The 20,390-nt window shown below is 39.9% G+C and overlaps 2 protein-coding genes across 2 annotated transcripts; one reads left to right on the top strand and one right to left on the bottom strand.

The window, feature by feature from the left end:
• Positions 1 to 114: 114 nt before the first annotated feature.
• LOC307038026 (piggyBac transposable element-derived protein 3-like) lies at positions 115 to 3,073 on the top strand. The gene is made up of 2 exons (XM_079679318.1): positions 115 to 1,905; positions 2,059 to 3,073. The coding sequence occupies exons 1-2, from the start codon at positions 852 to 854 to the stop codon at positions 2,787 to 2,789; spliced, it is 1,785 nt and encodes a 594-aa protein (XP_079535444.1). The 5' UTR covers positions 115 to 851; the 3' UTR covers positions 2,790 to 3,073.
• Positions 3,074 to 4,673: 1,600 nt separating this feature from the next.
• sirt2 (sirtuin 2 (silent mating type information regulation 2, homolog) 2) lies at positions 4,674 to 18,754 on the bottom strand. Its single transcript, XM_079677383.1, has 16 exons — positions 18,590 to 18,754; positions 18,395 to 18,447; positions 17,973 to 18,021; positions 17,038 to 17,148; positions 15,380 to 15,421; positions 15,193 to 15,299; positions 14,916 to 14,972; positions 14,692 to 14,760; positions 13,215 to 13,338; positions 13,055 to 13,114; positions 12,807 to 12,862; positions 12,545 to 12,621; positions 11,103 to 11,154; positions 10,949 to 11,016; positions 9,005 to 9,071; positions 4,674 to 6,636 (listed from the first exon to the last, which is right to left on the bottom strand). Exons 1-16 carry the CDS (start codon positions 18,603 to 18,605, stop codon positions 6,505 to 6,507), a joined length of 1,140 nt encoding a protein of 379 aa, XP_079533509.1. The 5' UTR covers positions 18,606 to 18,754; the 3' UTR covers positions 4,674 to 6,504.
• Positions 18,755 to 20,390: the final 1,636 nt, after the last annotated feature.

Genomic DNA, 20,390 nt, shown 5'->3' with positions numbered 1-20,390 from the left:
CATATTTGTTTATATGTATACAGCTAACCAAATTATTATTGTTGATTTAAGCAATAAAGTTGCGTTTATAAAACGGTTAACAAGTATGGCAATATGAAAGAAAAATACAAACTCCAATTTAACCCATAAGAACCTGAGGTGACGCGCATGTCACACACAATTTTAGGGTGTAGCAGGGGTGTCACTTCAAGTATACCCTTAATTTCAACTCATATAGTCCTGAAGCGACACCCAAGTCACATTTCTGAAAGGTCATGTGACCATTGGGATGACCTCATGTTCAATTAGCAGCCACCTTTCCTGACTGTTTTCTCCACAAGCTAACTTCAGTCTGCCAGCTAATTTGCCCCTCTGCCCATCCTGAGGATAAAAGGTAAGATCCATCAAATCCTATGGTTGAAATATTGGATAACATGTTGTTTGTCGAATATAAATCATTGTTTAGACTTTTTATTTTTTATTCTGTGGTAAAAGAGCAAGTAAATATGTGTGTGACATAGACGTCACTGCAGGCATTTAGACTAAACTGGTAAAAAAAATAAGTGTTGTGACCTATATGTCACAATTAGAAAACTTGTCATTATCTGATCAGTTTACTTAATTCAATTATACTCAGTAATATATTGTTATTATATTATATATATATAGCTAGCTATAACTAGTAATAACTAGTTACTTATACTACTATCTAGCTAGCTACCTACAACATGGCAGGTTTAGGACTAACGTCATGTGGCACTTTACCTCACAGCTGGAAATGATAATTACCGTGCTGTAGGGTAAAGTGCTACCAACGTTACATGATGACATCAGCTGAAAGTCATGATTATTTTCCATATTTTCTTCTCTAGATGAACAGGAAAAATAGGTGGGATGGAGACAAGGACATCCAGAAGATCCTGGAAATAATCCTGGATGGAAACGAAAGTGAGGTGGAGGGATTAGGTGGTGAGGATGAAGATGAGGATGAATTTGATGATCCTGTCTTAGATCCTGATTATCAGGAGGAGCCATATGAGTCGGAAAGCGACATAGGGGAAGAGGAACCACCTCAACCAGAGGGAGAAGAACCTCCTAATGAAGAACCTCCGACTGCAGCATCCCACCGTTCTACTGGCCAAGAAAGATTCTTATGGCGAAAAAAAGCTTTTGAAACACCAGACCACACCTTCAAAGGAGAGAGGGTCCAACCTCCAGATGAGCTCCCCACTCCCCTGCAGTACTTCAGGAGGTTCATTACAGATGAGATGCTTGTGGCAATGATGGAGCAAACCAACCTCTACAGCGTTCAAACCTCTGCCACCCACAAGAACGTGCAGACCACAGTAAAGGAGCTGGAAATCCTAATCGGCATGTACCTGCGCATGGGACTTTGCCAGCTTCCAGGAAACCGTGTCTACTGGGAAAACGACACAAGGATTGGCATGGTCGCTGACAACATGTCACGCGACCGTTTCCAGACCCTCCTCACATCTCTCCACTTCACCAACAACGAGGCTCCATCCAACAGGCAAAAAGGGGATAAGTGCTGGAAGATCCGTCCATGGCTTGACATGTTCCGCAAACAATGTCTCCAGATCACCCCGATGGAGCACAACTCCATCGATGAACAGATGGTCTCGTTCAGAGGAACGCGCTGCCCCATCAGGCAATATGTGAAGGGCAAACCCCACCCCTGGGGATTCAAGATCTGGGCCCGTTGCTCATCCGACGGAATCCTATGTGATTTCCAGGTCTATGAAGGTGGCACTGGGAAAAGAACCACACTTGGAATGGGAGGAGATGTGGTCGTCAAGTTGTGTGAAACTCTTCCATCAGGCCAGAACTACAAAGTGTTCGCCGACAACCTCTTCTCTTCAGCCGCACTGGTGCGAGAGCTTCGTCAGCGGCAGATCTTCTACACAGGTAACACACACACACACACACATACATACACGCACACACACACAAACACACACACACACACACACACACACAGGTAATAACAACATACCTATGGTCTCATTCTCCTTTGTTTCTAGTTTTGACTCATCTTGTCTTATTCTTTATGTATTACAGGAACAGTCCGCAGCAGTCGCCTGGCTGGATGTCAGCTTGAGGATGACAAGAGTCTTGCCAAGAGAGGCAGAGGATCTTTCGATTGCCGGGTGGAGAAAGAGGGGTCCATGGCCATAGTAAAGTGGCATGACAACAGACCTGTCACCTTGATCTCCTCTCAAACAGCAGTGGAACCACAAGACAAAGCTAGGCGCTGGAGCAAACCCCAGAAGGCATTCCTTGACGTCATCCGGCCTAATGTCGTCAAAGAGTACAACACCTTCATGGGGGGGGTGGATCTCATGGATAGATGCCTTCTCCGGTACAAATACCACATGAGATCACGGAGATGGTACATCTACCTCTTCTGGCACACCCTCATGGTAGCCCTGGTCAACGCGTGGCTGATCTACAAGAACGACTGCAAGCTGATCGGTGAGAGAGCACTGAATCTAAGAAGATTCCAGGCAGAGGTGGCAACTTGCCTCATCCTCATCCAGGCAAGAAGGGGGCGCCCATCACTTGACATGAACACTCCATCTCCTTCAGCACCTCCCACGAGAAAGAGAGTCCGTGTTGGAGTTCCTGATGATGTCCGTAAGGACCACTTTGGACACTGGCCCGTGAAATCTACCGAGCGTGGCCGCTGCACAGTCTGCAAAACAAATGCAACCACCACCCTGTGTGAGAAATGCGACGTGCATCTCTGCTTCACAGAAGAGAGAAACTGCTTCAAAGGCTACCATTTCTAAACAGCCAGCAGTAGGCTTGGAAAGGATAGTGTAGGATGACTGGGAGGAGAAGAGGAACGGGAAGTTGTTGAGATGTAGGTGTTGTGGAATTAAAAATATTCCTGGTGATTATTGACACTCTGTTTCACGTGTTCCAAATGGTTCCAAATCTACCAGGCAACATGTTTTCTATTGTTCAGATTGTACTTTTCCTGCTGTTGATCTGAAATAATTTCTAGCCGGACATTGTTTTTTTTATTATTCAAGTGGCATTGGATGTTGATAAAAATAAAAAGTCAGCTACATTCTCAGTCTGATTAATTTTAGACAAATGAAGATTGACATTGACCTAACAGACAAAGATCCACCTCTCACCTGGTCCAGTTTGAAATGTCAGACACCTGGTGTGAAAAATGAATGAATGGCACTTGTTCTACACTAGTAATACATGGCATATTACATATAATAGATATAATACATATTGTATTGTCTCTTGAGGACAGTGTGGGACATGGACATGGTCTTTGAATAGAGTGCAATTGCGTTATCAACACAGGTGAGTCAGGTGAGCACTAATGATCAGTCCCTTGCTGCAGGTGTGGTGCTCTGGCGACAACACTTGACCTTTATTTGATGATAACTCCTTCTGGGAAGGTCTTATGGACCTTGGGGAATGGACTTGATATAATTGTTCCTTGGGAAATGTAGATGTTAAAAAACATATGGCATGCCTAGGTGTAGAGATGTTTGGTGGGGGCACTTTTGGGGCCAATAATGGCATGCGGGCCCTTTTGGGGGCAATCGGAAATGCAAATACTCCTTTCTCTCTCTGTGCTCTTTCTGAGATGGTTTGACCATGACTAAGTCATCTGAAATGGATTCCATTCCTTCTCAGCTTTCCAACCATACATAATATGCCTATGGTAACATCTTTGGAAGCTTCAGAGTTAATGGAATGTGCTCAGGAATGTCAGAAATGTCAGAAAACACTGTACATTTAATAATTTAATTTAACAATCAAATAAGACTGCAGTGACACTGATGTCACTTTTCAGATCTCTGTCATCTGGTGGTGGAATTTAGATTTTTTTTTTAGACATGTGTTCTATGTGCTCTATTCAACCTGTGTTATGCTCCCACTAATTTTTATTGAGCCAGAAATTGGTCCAGGTTCTTATGGGTTAAATAGTTTTTATTAGTAAATAATTATGTTCAAAATAAAATAGTCCCTCCGTTGCCTTCTGCACAAAACATAGTACGAGGTGGTTGCTATGCAATAACACTAACAGCTAGCGAACATATTAGACAGAGAGCGTTGATCCATTATTTGGCTAATATTATTATTTGACAGTTGCATAGAAATCTCTCAACATGGTATTGAGCTGCTGTTTTGTTGACGTCTGAAAGTCTATGACCACAGCTACCCTGACACCAGTCTTCAAAGCACTTAACCGCCCATTTTGTTTGCTTCACGGTGTTCTGTTCGTTTTCGGTTTTTTTCCAGTTGCTCTACCTGCTCTTCACGTAGCTCTGCATGTCGTCGTTTAGACGCTTTTTTTTTCTGGAGATAGGCACTGCTCAATCCACTCCTCCATAGGAAGGCCACCCCGGAGGTCGAAGTTAACCTTAAATGTTTCCATATTGAGCTTTGTTAGTTAGTTAGTTTCGTAACGGACGTAGTGTAACAGTTGTAACTTTGGAACAGGCACTCACTTGTTTAATTCTTTTGCGGTCTAGATCTTTTTTTTTTTATAAATGACCTCGAGGGCCTTATCAAATGGTCTCGCGGCTCGTAGGCCTATAGGCTACGGCCCGGGGGCCAGGGTTCCCCACCCCTGAACTAAAGGCTGAAAAATGACCAGAGTTGGATTAGCTCCTTCCTGAAAATGACAAAAGGAAATCATCGGCTTTATAAATGTTAATTTTATTGCAGGATTTTTCAACTGGTTTACATTCATTTGTACAGATGGTATGTAACCGTGTCCAAACCCTCATGATGCGACAAATCATGCCAATTCAGATAACCAAAATCATTGTTCATGAAACAACATCTCCTTAACTACACCTTACTTAAGCACTTATTGTCACAGTTAAGACAACTTGTTAGTAAACATACATTTTTAAATACTATCTCCTTAATGCCTTCTATTCTCAAGATTCAGATAACTTTGTCACGTTTTCCTTATGTCTTGTGAAAGTATCTGTATTTCAACTTATGAGGATCAAATCAAAACTAAATGTTTATCCTTGTTCTTTGTTTCTGCAACAGAATCAACCAAAGACCTCCTAAAGTCCTCTTGACTGACAAGAGCAGAGTTACTGCACCATGTACAGTTTGCTGTTTCATAAGAATATGAAATAATATCTTGCATCGAAGACATTTTGTTAAAAGAAATGAAAGAAAATCCAACAGAGGGTCAGGATGAAAGACACGGTTAATATAATTACAACACTTTAAAACTTCCACATAGCTAACTGTAAACTTTACAACTACCTCCGCTCTCCTATCAGGAAGTTCATCATGTGAAATATTTTAGAGGTCATTGACCGACAGGACAGATTTGAGTATGTGATTTTAAATTGAAAAAAGTGGCTTAGGCCAAATCAGGCCATCAGATGTGTTTAAAAAGTGGTTAAGAGACATTATAGTGTATCTTTGTTATATAATTCAGCATAGTGATGATTCAAATGCTACCATTTGGTAGATTTGACCTTAACGCTCTGCAAACACCAGCTATACTCTACCCCGCCACCGTCTCTTGCAAACCATGCATAGAGTGAACTGCCTTTAAAAGAAAATATACAGCTGAGGAATCAAATTATGCAAAAAACAAATAAGGAAAGTAGATACATGTCAGTAAAGTGCAATTGACAAGCTTAAAACAAAGTGCAGGAGCCAAACAGCTCACAGAGTGGAACGTTGTTGTTGTTGTGAGGTTTGTTAAATGTTGGTATTTGTTATTATATTATAATTGAATGTTGTGTGATCACTATGGGTTGGTCAAATGGATATTCGATGTATTCACCTGTGCCCCTGAGGTGATTGTGGACGAAAGGGTTGAAGAGTCTTTCTATTTTTGAAGTCTGCAACGTTTTTGATTATTCAGATAACATTTGGGTGCATATTATAATGTTTTTTTAATTAAAGGGAACCTATTCTGTTCATTCTCAGGTTCATATTAGTGTTTTGTGTCTCTCCTGGGACATGTCTCCATGCTTTAATGTTCAGAAAGCTCTTTATTTTTCTCATACTGCCTGTGCACCTCTTTTCACCCTCTGTCTGAAACCAGAGCCCAGTCTGCTCTGATTGGTTAGCTGGCCGGCTCTGTTGTGGTTGGTCAACCGCTTAGAGATGTCCCGCCCCTTAGCCAATCAGGTACAATGTGTTTTAGCTTTTTCAGACCATTTACATGCACAGAAACCTACTGCAGAGGGGAAAGCCAAAAAGCATAACAGGGCCTTTTTAATTTAAGATACTTCCCAGATTCTTTTTATCTCAGCAAAGTGTTTTCGGTAGCGCATCAGACAAAGACAACCATGCTTCAGACTTCAGCCTCTCAACGACTTGTGTTTGTTTCCCCAAGTCCTTCCACACAGCGATTTCAAGATGGAGGTTGTTCAGAATGACATTTTAAAATGAGCTTCAATTCCAAACCAAAATCTTTGTATCACGATTTCTCTTTAAGGGCCAAGCGAAACTCTGACATCCCTCCAGTAGCTTCTCTAAAAGGACTAGTTACTCTTCCTTTTTAGCCGCTGGTGCCTCAGATGCAGAGCTCTCATTGGCTGCCGCTCCTTTGCTCTTCTCTCTCTGGTCCTGGCTGTCGATCCTGCCGTGCTCCTTCTTCACCAGCTCCGTCAGCTCCTCCTGGAACAAAAGACACAGATAAAGGATTTTGATTTGATTTATTTCGAATGTGTAAAACAATGATACAAACAAAAAAATAATAATAATAATAATGAAATGAAACTATACTATACTATACAAACTTAAGCAGTCTCAAATTGATAAACAAAAATATTATTGACTCTAAATTATATATAAACAAATGGTTTACTTAATTACACATCCGAAAAGGGGTGGGAGGAAGTTTACACTTATTTAATCCCACCCCTTCTCCCAAAAACTAAATTATTAACAGATTAGGCGTGTGGCGCAGTGGACTAGTGCGTTGGTGTTTGGACCAGGGGGTCACAGGTCCAAACCCCACTGCAGTCAGCATGTCGTTGTGTCCCTGAGACACTTCACCCCAAAGTGCTCCTGTGGGGATTGTCCACAGTATTGAGTATGGAAGTCGCTTTGGATAAAAACGTCTAACAAGTGACATGTAATGTAATATATATATATTTTTTCTTAAAGAAATACATTTGTTATTGAAAAACCAACAAAACAAAAACAAAAACCAACAAATATAAGATAAAACCAAATGAATAAATAAACAGTAAACTTTGACACATGGAGCCTCAGAGAGACCAGATGAAGGCGGTTAACAGAAACACAGTGTATGCTCTGCTGTGCTACGAGAAGTCCGTCCTCTGTGGTGACGTACGACCACAACATCACAGGAACGTTAGAAATAGATTAGCACCACATTTCAAAAGCTCTCACTTTTTCTCTCTGTATTTGCTTCTGCTGCAACTCTTCCTCATGACTACCACAGGTGCAAACTAGTATAATGTATATTTAGAGGGTAGATCGAGGCAGATATCTTCTAGATGAGAGCTAGTGATATGGCCAACAACTAGATATATTCAATAGAGGTGTGAATCTGAGGGTTTCTCACTATGCAGCTAGTTTTGTAGAATTACTCTCCTTAAGTAGCAATATCTCAAGGTTGTGTTCTGGAAAAGTGTTTGAATAACAAGTTGGAAGTTGTGAGTTGACCTTAGAAGATAACATCCGAACATGAATGGATTTCTCCCCTTTCCAATAGTATTCAATATCTTTATAACAGGCCTTTAACATGCCTAATACCATAGGTTTTCAATGATCCTTAAATGTGTTAGTGTGCTAAATATGAAACTAGAGAATGCACTCTTTTTGTATCACTCCACATATCAGAAAAACACTGTCCACAGCAAATCAAAATGTTTATTCAGCTCTGCTTTTAGGCGTAACATTTATGGTTTGTGAACAAACAACGCTCCGAATGTTGTGTTTGAATAACAGCGGTGGTTACATTGGCCGTGACCCCATTACTGAATTTGTTGTTTTCAACGGTCCAGGAGTATTTAGAGTAAGTGTGTGTGATAGTTTTGGCAGATGGATTGTCCTCAAACAATAAATGCATCTTTTACAGTGATGCAAACACAGGTATGGAGAAAAAAGAGAGAACTATTCGAAGCAGAAAAAAAACAGCGTAATCTACCATCTGACAATGACAGATTTTTCTTTTTGGATATTTTACAAATCACTCCCCTTTCAAACTCTATTCTTGTTATTTTTAACAACTTTTTTTTGTTACTGTCATATAGTATTTTATACCTGTTAATAATTTAGTGTATAATGTCTCATTAATAACTATAATGATCATATCAAGGTGTGCCTTAACCTCACTGAGCTGAGGTTATTTGAGCCTCTCAGGAGAGAGCTCTCTTCCACCTGGTTGTAGAAAAGCTCTTTAAATTCGTTAGCATAGCTAGCTAACCAGATGCTAATAACAACAGATCGCCACTGTGCTTACAACTAAAGACACAGCCTCGCAAACACTGCGGCATGTGTATGGCTCCTTATAGGTAATGCAATATTTGAAGAGTTGGAGCGGCGTTCCGATGCTCTCCGTTACTCCTTTCAGACGAGACATAACCACGTGAAGACCTATGGTGAAGACACTTTACGCTCGTGTTGTGTTCAATGAACCTGTCCTTGGCCAGGAAAAACAGGCACTCGCTTGTTTAATTATTTTGCGATCTAGATGTCTTCTTCTTTTTTGAAGTGAGAAGACTGACGGACGGACTGACGGACCCCCCCCCCCCAAAACGAAAACTCTTCGGTTCTCCACGAATTACACAAGTCACCCAAATCAGCGTTAAAAAAGCGGGAGGCGCCGAAAAGCGACTAATTTGCATCACTGCTTTGAAGAGGCCCTATTCCCTTTCCTAAAGTGTGTTGTATGTGTTGTGTGTGTTGTAAAGTATGGGAACATTAAAGCATGGAGACATGTCACAGTAGAGGAAACAAATACAAATAGATGTGAGAATTAGCATGAACTATGACAGATAGTTGTGCAACTTACCTTCCATCCCAACAGCTCAGCGAGGGCCAAACAGCCGTCATCACATGTACTGATGTGAGCTACATCTCTGGAGAACAAAACACAGTGTTAAAACATAGACACATCTCCATTAAGTGTGTTTATTTCCAGCTCTAAAGTATAAGCACTGTTGGAGGAGCCTGGGACCTAAGATTGTCATCGACATAAATACACTGTAGCTATGTAGGAATGACAGTAAAAGCCTTGGATCTTGAATAGAAACACTTTCCCGGGCGTTTTAGAGGGGTTTTGTTAACATGCACTGTCAGAGATGACTCAACAAACTGTCATTGGTGTCGTCAACAAGCAACAATGTTTGGATGTCATGATGACTGTCGACTGTTTCTTTGTGATTACTGAGAAAGTGAGTTTAATAAGAATTAAGCTAAATGATGAGAGAACCAGAAAATGAAGCACAGGTCAAAGTGAATGCTTTGGCTCCCTCTGGTGGCGGAAAGCCAAACTGCATGATGTCAGTTCAAACCATAAACGTAGCCGCTGTGATGTCACCCAAGTTTATCCAAACGCCTAATAGAGCCTTATTGATAATATCCAACCTTTTTCAACTCAGGGCCCACTTAAGAATTACATTTTTTTTCGCGGCCCACATTCAACCATAAACAATACGGAGGCTAAATAAAATTCTGATTGGTCAATTCAAAACACATTGTTAATCCAGTAGAACAGACCGCTGTGCTGTCAAGGACTGTAATGACCGTTGCTAAGGAGGATCAAGAAAGAGAAAGGAAAACAAATCATAATGTTTTGCAAATTATTTGGCGGCAAATATTGAATTTACATTTACACCCTTTCATATTTTATTTGGGCTTTTAGATGAAGACCGCACACAGTTAATAAATACAACTATTCTTTTGGTTACAATACATATTTTAAAAACTCAATCAAGGAGTAATCTTAATTTAAGGTGTTTGAAGAGTAGATTAAAAATACAATTTATTTTGGATAAAATTATTACCGCAAAAAATCAAAGGGCGGATGAACACGCCATGAATTGGGAAATAATGAGCTCTAACGAAGAGTGGATTCAAAGGAACAATAAATATGCTTGCCATGTTGTGTTTTTGGTGGTTTTTGGTTGTCAACCTATTTTTGTTTGTGAAATGTTGAAGTGGTCCTACTGACTGTATATTTATTTATTCTGTTTTTGTTTTGTTTTTGTCTGAGATGGTAATGTCATCTCCTATATGTTATTGTTATTACAAAATAAAAATAATAAAAATAATTTTGCAGCCCAGTTGCAATGCCTTCGCGGACCACTAGGGGGCCGCGGCCCACAGATTGGGAACCGCTAAAATAGAGAATTAAGACGTTACAATTAACATTTACTGAAAATGAACCAAGAGAGGTCTAAAGTTGTAAAAACTGACAACATCCAAACCAAACAACTCTGTTAGCAACCTAAAGCATAAACTGTTTGATCCTTTTCTTTTCATATAAATGGAACAATACATTCTTAAACTGAACATCATGCTGTATTTAAGAAGCCTTAAAACAAAAAATTGAGACCATGAATGTACTAGAAAAATGTTTAGTGAGAAAATAAACCAAGTGAAAAGTATCGGGTCATTTTAGTTGCATCTTTTCAAACCTGGAAGTTGATGCTTAGTTCAAACTGATAGACAAAATACATGCACATTTAACATTACATTTAATATGATATACTGTTTATCAACCATTACTGATTATTTCATCATTTTGACCCAGGTGATACATTTCTTAAAAACGGTTCATCATTCCAAATAATCTCTTTCCCCTTTAATCTGATCCGATGTGTATAATCTGGATGATTTACTTCTCTATCGGGTAGATGTAATCAGATGTTCTAAACACAAGATAAGAAGTTGAAATGGTACAATAAAAGTAAACCAGCCAAACAATCTGCGACAGGAAGTCTCTCTGTTTCACCTGTACGCTTTGTCTGATTCAAAGTCCATGCCTCCTCCAAAACCCAGCAGCCCGAGCATAGGATCCGCCTGCGGAGGAAACAGGAAATACATCTGTGACGTAAAGAATAGTCAGCGTACAGGCAGGAAATGGTTGATGGAGGGGAAACGCTCACCTGCCCGGCCTTCTCCATGTTTATGAGCAGTCTGGGGCAACTTTTAGAAACTCTAATGAGAGAGGAGAGAGAGCAAAGAAAAAGGGACGGAAACAAATTACTTAAAGGTCCCCTATTATTCTGTCTTTCATCAATATACTACAGGTCTCAGATATATACAGAACCTGTCTTTGATTGGCTGAAACACCAAACAGATCATTGCAGCATTACCCATAATGCCCTCTGTTTCAGCCCTGTTTCCAAAGTGCTGATTCTCTGTCTGTTACTTTAGATGAAAATAAGGAGCCCCTCCCCACGCCCCTCTGAGAGACATTTGGTTACAAAGAACTCAATGGTGCTCTAGGAGGAGAGTCAGGTGATAGGGGGGGGGGGGGGGGGGGTTACCTTGGTTGCTGATTGGCTAATGGTGACACAAGCCAAAACATTGTTATGACATCATAAAGTGGCCAAAATCTGATCAGCTCATTTTCAGACAGGTTTTTATAGAAATGGATCAAAAAGAGAGAGAATCTTTGTTCCTGAAACTTTCAGAGTCTCTTTCCACAGAGGGGACACATGTTGATGTAGAAGAGACATGAGTAAGAGGGGACACATGTTGATGTAGAAGAGACATGAAGAAGAGGGGACACATGTTGATATAGAAGAGACATGAAGAAGAGGGGACACATGGTGATGTAGAGGAGACATGAAGAAGAGGGGACACATGTTGATGTAGAGGAGACATGAAGAAGAGGGGACACATGTTGATGTAGAAGAGACATGAAGAAGAAGGGACACATGTTGATGTAGAAGAGACATGAAGAAGAAGGGACACATGTTGATGTAGAAGAGACATGAAGAAGAGGATTTTGCAGAATAGGTGATCTTTAAACACTGGAATATTCTTCCAGTTGAATTTAAAACCTGAACTGACTTTAACTCTTTCTCTAATGGTGCAAAACAATGTATATCAAGCAACCAGTCATGCCAACATGAATGACACTGTAATCTGAGTTTTAACATTGGAACTGTATTGTAATATTATATTTGAACTACAGTATGTATTATTTTATTGACCTGTACTTGACCTGGCATAAATCCTCCCCTCTCTTCTCTGAGATGAATGTATTTGTATGCATGGTCCTTGTTGAAATAAATACATAATAATAATAATAATAATAATAATAATAATAATAATAATAATAATAATAATAATAATAATAATAATAATAATAATAATTAAAAAAAACAATATTTTAGTAACCAGAGCAATGAACGATAAGTTGCAAACATGTGGGAGAGAGATCCCTCAGCTTTAAGCCCGGAGATATTTTAAGAGACAATTAGAAGATTATTTCTGGAAAGCCTGAATCTTTTATAATGCAGAATAGATTCAACGGGAGCTAGATGTCACAGTTAGAGTCTGTGGAAAGCAGCATGACATGACACTTGATCTGCAGTACCTGCCGACTAAACCTGCAAACGGCTGGACCTGCAGAGACGTTCCCATGACGATGAGCAGATCACAGCGAGGAAAGTCCTGACAGGTAAATAAAGACAGTGTAAACATTTTGATTCCTACAGAGGTGTTATGTCATATTTTCTTAACCAGTCATGCATACATCCTTGAAAACCACCACCATGTAAACACACGCAAATCTCCTACATTTGTATATCATTTTGAAATTTCGAATGAATAAATGACATCTGTATCTGTGTGCTCACCATCTTCATTGAAGTGAAAAACCGGACAGGTAGACTCTCTCCAAAGAAGACGATGTCTGGGTTAAAAGATGCAAGGGACACATCGGTACAAAGACATGTTGAGGTAAAGAGGGACACATATATCCAACTGTCATGTAAGATAGATATCAGATGGTGTGCAGAAAGGTCCAAAGGGCTTTAAGGAAGAGAAACAAGGGACATAAAATACATTGGATGAAAAGAAGTGAAATAGCCAATGATCAACTGACCTGGCTTCACCAAACTGCTGCACCCGTCACATTGGGGAACGTCGTCAGAGAAGATTTGATCTACAAAGCAAAGAGAGGCGGTTCAAGTCTCAAACGGTTTGAATCACAATCGCTCAAAAACCAGAAGCTTTTTTCTTTCTAAAGGCCAGTGAAAGCAAACCTCTCATCCAGTCCAGGTTGAACTCCTTGCTGCAGGAGACGCAGTGAGACGTGAAGAACGTTCCATGAGCTTCTATCAGATCCTCTCCCTCTAATCCGGCCACTCGCTCCAAGGTGTCGATGTTCTGAATGAACACACACACATTTAAAGATCCCCTATTATACTGTTTTTCATCAATATATCACAGCTCTCAGATATATCCAGAATCTGTCTCTGATTGGCTGAAACACCAAACAGATCATTGCAGCATTACCCATAATCCCCTCTGTTTCAGCCCTGTTTCCAAAGTGCTGATTCTCTGTCTGTTACTTTAGATGAAAATAAGGAGCCCCTCCCCACGCCCCTCTGAGAGAGATTTGGTTAAAAAGAACTCAATGGTGCTCTAGGAGGAGATTCAGGTGATAAGGGGGGGGGGGGGGGGGGGGGGGGTTACCTTGGTTGCTGATTGGCTAATGGTTACACAAGACAAAACATCGTTATGACATCATAAAGTGGCCAAAATCTGATCAGCTCATTTTCAGACAGGTTTTTATAGAAATGGATCAAAAAGAGAGAGAATCTTTGTTCCTGAAACTTTCAGAGTCTCTTTCCACAGAGGGGACACATGTTGATGTAGAAGAGACATGAAGAAGAGGGGACACATGTTGATGTAGAAGAGACATGAAGAAGAGGGGACACATGTTGATGTAGAAGAGACATGAAGAAGAGGGGACACATGTTGATGTAGAGGACACATGAAGAAGAGGGGACACATGTTGATGTAGAGGACACATGAAGAAGAGGGGACACATGTTGATGTAGAAGAGACATGAAGAAGAGGGGACACATGTTGATGTAGAAGAGACATGAAGAAGAGGGGACACATGTTGATGTAGAAGAGACATGAAGAAGAGGGGACACATGTTGATGTAGAAGAGACATGAAGAAGAGGGGACACATGTTGATGTAGAAGAGACATGAAGAAGAGGGGACACATGTTGATGTAGAAGAGACATGAAGAAGAGGGGACACATGTTGATGTAGAAGAGACATGAAGAAGAGGGGACACATGTTGATGTAGAAGAGACATGAAGAAGAGGGGACACATGTTGATGTAGAAGAGACATGAAGAAGAGGGGACACATGTTGATGTAGAAGAGACATGAAGAAGAGGGGACACATGCTGATGTAGAAGAGACATAAAGAAGAGGATTTTACATAATAGGTCCCCTTTAAGTCAATATAATATATAAGAATTTATAAAGGCGCCTTTCAAGACTCTCGAGGTCGCCGTACACAAAACACAAAACCAAAGTACAAAAAGAAGACAACATAATCAATCAATAAAAACAGAAAAGCAGAAAAAGCAGAGGACGTGTGATATGCCAGAGTGAAGAGATATGTGTTGGGACGTGATTTGAAAATGGAGAGAGACTCAGTATTCTGGATGTCAGGTAGGAAATAAGATATGAGACATCTTCAGAGTGTGAAGTCCTACCTGAGAGTAGCAGCGTCTCAGGTGACCCTTGTCCTTCAGCAGCTTCATGAAGTAGTGACAGATAGTCGGCTAAACAACAATAGAACCACAGGAGAAACAACACCTGTGAGGCTGTTTTTCTGAAGTTGGATTTTATACTTGAATATCCAGATGTATTTGTTAAGTTCGTACAGTTTTCAACAATTAACATGAGGCTTCCAAGGCAGCAATGTGTGGTTTACTACCTTAAACTGTCCTGGGTAAAGCTCCCTGGCCAAGGCGAAGAAAGGCTCTGGATGTTTCTGAGAAGAAGGAGACATGTTATTACATTGGTTTGGTAAGCTGTGTTTTTTGTTTTTAGTTTAGATTAAGGTCCCAACTTTCTAACGTGACTTTTTAAAAACGTCTTTCAGACCCTACTTAAATGTGCATTATCTTGGCATTACACTACAACAAACAGAAACTTGGCTTCTTAGCTTATCTTGTGTATCTAATTGTAAATTATAATAATTCAAAACTCACCTTAAAGTAATCGATCTGGAAGATGGCCTCAGGGTAAGGCAGGTTATATTTCTGCAGGTTTGCGTACAGCCCAGTTCCTGGTGAGCGGAAATCAGGGATCCCAGCCGCTGTGGACGGAGAGGACATTGATGGTCACATCAACATAACGATGCTTTCAAAAGTAATTGTTTCCTGGTACGACACTCACATGTGGATATTCCGGCTCCAACCATGCAGATGATGTTTTTACCTGTGTGATGGCAGAGACATATTTGACATGAAATCCTCACACTCTCATATATATATAGATATATAACAAAATAATAAATGCAATATGTAAACAGGAGAAAATCAATCCACTATGAAGTGATGGATAATAGGGATGGACATTTGAAAGCAAATTTATATTCCAATATTCGACCCCCCCAAAAAACGGTTAACCGATTAACCGAATTGACATATCCTATTGTGGGGGAAACTTCTGTGTAGCAATGCAGGAGGAGTCCCTGACTCAAAGGAGACACAGGGAGAGCTGGAGCTCTGATGTCAAACACTGATGGGTTTATATGGAGCTTCGGCCGAAGAATTCACAAAACAAGTCAAAAGCCGCTTTCACACCAAGTACTTTGCCGTACTTAGTGCCCCGGCACTTATTACTCCAGGGCACTAAGTACCTATCGCATTCACACCAGAGTACTTTTCCCTGAGGGAAGATTACGCAAATGAGCCGCTGACATCACTTCTTCTTCTTCTGCTTTGGGTTTACTGGCAGGCCGCAAACAACTTCACGGCGTATACTGCCACCCGAAGACCCCGGAGTTGGGGACTGGCTTCAGTAGAAGCTGCTGGGACTCCCAGCTGAAGCCTTCCGAGTAAACCGCCAGAACGCCGACACCTTCTCATCTCCACCGCTCCCATGTTTTTTTTTGTGTTGCCATAAGTTATTCTCTCTCCGTTGGTGCGCGGGGCTAATGCTAATGCTAATAATGCTAATGCCAGCAAATACAATGGCGGCTTCACAAGACTTTTCAGAGTTTTACGGGGCGTGGTTTGCAATTCGCCCAGCCAATCAAAATTGGTACTTTTTTGGTACCACCTCTCTAGCAGGCACTGAAAATGGGGGTAAAAGTTCCCGGCAATAAGTACTCTTTTTGGTGTGAACGCGACATCAGGGGTACTAACGGAACTAAACGGGAAAAGTACTCCGGTGTGAACGCGCCTTTAAAGAGTCAGAGGTTCTGACTTCACGGTAGAGTTGCCACGGTCAATTCTGAAGACCCCTCCTGTAGCTCCAGGTTTTAACTAGTTCAGAGTGTAACAATCAACATTCTTCAATAGAGAGACTAAACAGCTGAGGACACTGAATCACATTTGTTGTCTCTTATGGCTCGGGGTCATCTACACCCCGAGAAGGATGTGTTCCAGGTGTCCCACAACAATAACCATCTCTGACAGAGAGTTGCCCGGTCACAAACTGGTAACATCAACAACTTGCTAGGGCAGCCCCTCCTTAAGGGAGATAACGGCTGCTCAAGGCTGGTCAGCTGCGTCAGAGGGCGAAGGACGACATGCAGGGGAAATTATTCCCCAACACCTATAATTGTTTTTAATCAATAAATACATTTTCAAATAAATATAGAAATCAAACCAAGTTTTCTTTGATATTTTTCTTAAGATATTTTAAATGGCACTGTCGTGTACATTTAATGAATCCATTTGATAATAAGTAATCAACTTAAGCACCCCTCCCATGAAAAAAAAAAAATTGCAATACATTTTTTTATAATTTATATTCGAATACCTGAATCATTTTGAATATTCGATTAATCATTCCCATCCCTAACGGATAGGCGGACAACAACTCACATTTGCCGCTCTTTATGTATCGTGCCACTCCCTCCAGAGTCAGATCATCCAGAACTTTCTCTGGTGATCCGAGGCCCAGCGTGCTGGAGAAGAGATTACGCAGGAAGTCCACTGAGGACAACCAGATGAAGAGAGTAACATTAAAACACAATTCAATGCATTCAAACACAATAAACAAATAGGATCGTTAAGTTCAAAAGGAATGAATCAAACATTTTGTGTTGGAGCAGATGTATAATAAGTACTCCAGTGTTTTACTTAAAGTGGACCTATCATGCTATATTTGAAACATATATTGTAGGGCCATACCTATACAAAACATGTCTGTGACGTTTTTTGCTTCAAATACCAAACAGTTCACCCATTGTAGCCATGCCTCATACTGCTCAAACCCCTCTGTTACAGCCCTGTTAGAGAAACGCGGATTTTGGGTCCTTAGCTTAAAAAAACAAATCTGTCTCCGCTCGTTGTACCTCCGTTTTAAAAATATTTGGGTACGGAGGAAAAGAGAAAGGGTATTATTTTCTGAGTTCCCCAACGCACCGGGGGGGCCACATATTTATGTATAAAAGACATCAAAAAGTGCATTTTGCATGATAGGTCCCCTTTAAGTTAAACTATTAATACTAGTGTTTAAATACTCTGTTAAAAGTAAAGTACAGTAAGTAGGTAAGGTGTAGCAAACTGTATTACTTTTTATACTGTTATAGGGTTAGGGTTAACTTAGAGGTAGAGGAGTAAAAAGTGCAATATTTGCTTTCGAAATTCTAGTGGAGTGGAAATATGAAGTAGCATAACGTGTAAATACAAGTACCTTAACATTGTACTTGAATTGAGTAAATGTAATTATAAATAACAGTTTAATAATGTAGCAGCTGTTGTTATTAGCTGGACTTTCTATTTGATGTTTTTGCACCACTGTCACAGTCACATACTCTCTGTGTTTCCTGCAGCCTCTTCTCCACTGCTGTCGTCCGAGTCCTCCTACGAAACAAACCCCACAATGCTGACATTAAAATGGATGCACATGGATGTATAAAGAGAACAGGCAGTAATCTAGTGAATGGCTGCCTTCTTCTCCAGATCTGCGGAAGTCAGACGATGACAGGTGACGTGTTTGTTTGGAAAGCTGACAGTCAGCCGAGTGGAATTACCCCACCTAACAGTACTCGCTAACTCGATAAATAGTGTATTTATTATTAGTGTTTCATATATATTTTTTATGCATGTACCATTTTATTATTTTACAATTGTTTTTATTTCATTTCTTTTGGAGGGATTGACATGTTGACATTGTGAATGTATACTCGATACTCGCTAACATTGTCTAGCTACATACAAATAACATGTTTCTAACCTCGGGTTCAGGCGTAACTTCTTCCTCCTCTTCTTCTTCTTTTTTAGGACGTTCTAAAAATGGAGAAATTAAATATCACTTGTGTCAAAAAATGTATCTTCGAGTTAAAGCGCTGTTAGCTTTATGGCTAGCTCAGTGTAGCACCGTTTATTTATTTAAATTAAAACTTCATTTATCATCACACAGTCTTCCTACCTGATGCTTCAGACATTTATCCGTGTACTGAAACGTTTTCACCACAAAGGTCTGTTTGACAATTTATTTAAATCCCAGATTTCACGAAATCACGACAGGTTCCTGGTTTATGCTACAGCGAGCACTCGGATGTTGTTGTCCGTCAGAAACACGGTCCGGGTTGGTGATGACCGAGTTCCCATGAGGTAATAGGTTCCTACCAAGGTTCTTTATTTGTCATACGAACATAGCTACAGTTTAGTTATGCCGATGAAAATCTTGTGTCACAGGCTTCTCCAATAGTGCAACACAAAACACAGATGAATAGAAAATATAGTGCAAGTAAATAGTAATACAAAAAGAAAAATAGTTTAAAAAGTGAAATAGCGCAATAATAGTCTATATGCAAGTTATTGAAATATGATAGGTAAATAGATAAATGTTTTTTAAGTAGCAGCCGGATGAATATTAAGGTTGTTGTTTCAACTGTTCAGGTGTTTAACAGATGTTGCTTCAACAGTTCAGGTGTTTAACTATTCTACAATTAAAGGTTCTTTAAAATGTCACCTACACACAACTCTATCTATTAAATAAACAGATATTAAGGTGGACAATATGCCACAAATAAACTCGATAGGAGACAATATTATGCATTGTAAAACCGGAGGTGGAAGAAGTAATCAGGTCTTTTACTTAAGTAAAAGTAGAAGTACCAGAGTGTAGGAATACTCTGTTACAGTAAAAGTCATGCATTCAAAAGGTTACTTAAGTAAAGTACAAAGATATTGGCAAGGACTTGAGGAAATGTTACTTAACACCACTGAGTGTCACATAAAAGTCTATATAATCAACAAGAAGTTAATAAACGTGGAGAAGAGGAAACATCTACATTTTAAAATAGGCAACATGCATTGTAAAGTAGGACTGGCTCATAAAACAAGTTATGTTCACTTAAAAAATGGCTACCAAAGCATTGCAGAGGACATCTTTACATACGCAAGCAGTGATTGCCTCATCCGAGTTATTTCTTGTCTCCCAATAGTTCTGGTGTCTTTGTCCATCTAATATCAGATCTGACCCTAGAAGGCTCATACTGGATTATGGGCTTTAGTTTCCTCACATAAGCTTCCACAGTGAAGATTTGAAATATACACATTTGGGCGTGTTGCCACAGAACTTGTATGTTATAGATAAAGGTAATAAGTGTACACAAATCATGATATTGAGAAATAAAATCTTTATTCAGTACATTTCAAATCATGTTTACATTTCTGCAAGCAAAACACATGCACATGGTTAAATTTGCTCAATACATACATACATAAATTCATACATACATACTGTACACACTGTACACACTGTACACACACACACAGACAGACAGACAGACAGACAGACAGACAGACAGACAGACACACACACACACACACACACACACACACATACATCTGTACCCATATAGATTTATATCCGACAAGAGAGGACAGATTTTTGTTTTGTTCACCCTATATATGCTTCCGTTAGGCAATATTATAAGGAATCATTCTGTAAACTTTCATTGTTATGCGGATGATACTCAACTATATTTATCAATCAAGCCTGATGAAATTAATCATCTAAATAAAATTCAAGACTGCCTCAAGGACTTAAAAACGTGGATGACCTTACATTTTTTGATGTTAAACACGACCAAAACTGAAGTTATTGTACTTGGCCCAAAGAATCTACGAAACAAATTATCTAAAGATATACTAACTATGGATGGCATTAATTTGGCCTCCAGTGAGACTGTAAGGAATCTTGGTGTTATATTTGATCAGGA

This window comes from Notothenia rossii (assembly GCF_949606895.1).
Source record: "Notothenia rossii genome assembly, chromosome: 4".
Classification (NCBI taxonomy): domain Eukaryota; kingdom Metazoa; phylum Chordata; class Actinopteri; order Perciformes; family Nototheniidae; genus Notothenia; species Notothenia rossii.
The sequence above is the reverse complement of the archived record's forward strand: the minus strand, read 5'-3'. Positions and strand labels throughout refer to the sequence as shown.

Bases quoted from the DNA above. Each gene is read 5' to 3' on its own strand.
- LOC307038026 (XM_079679318.1), top strand. From the start codon at position 852: ATGAACAGGAAAAATAGGTGGGATGGAGACAAGGACATCCAGAAGATC. The intron at 1,906-2,058 runs GTAACACACACA...TATGTATTACAG, and splicing joins GCGGCAGATCTTCTACACAG to GAACAGTCCGCAGCAGTCGC.
- sirt2 (XM_079677383.1), bottom strand. The intron at 14,973-15,192 runs GTGAGTTTTGAA...CCTTCTTCTCAG, and splicing joins TCCAGATCGATTACTTTAAG to AAACATCCAGAGCCTTTCTT. The intron at 6,637-9,004 runs GTAAGTTGCACA...CTTTTGTTCCAG, and splicing joins CTGAGCTGTTGGGATGGAAG to GAGGAGCTGACGGAGCTGGT.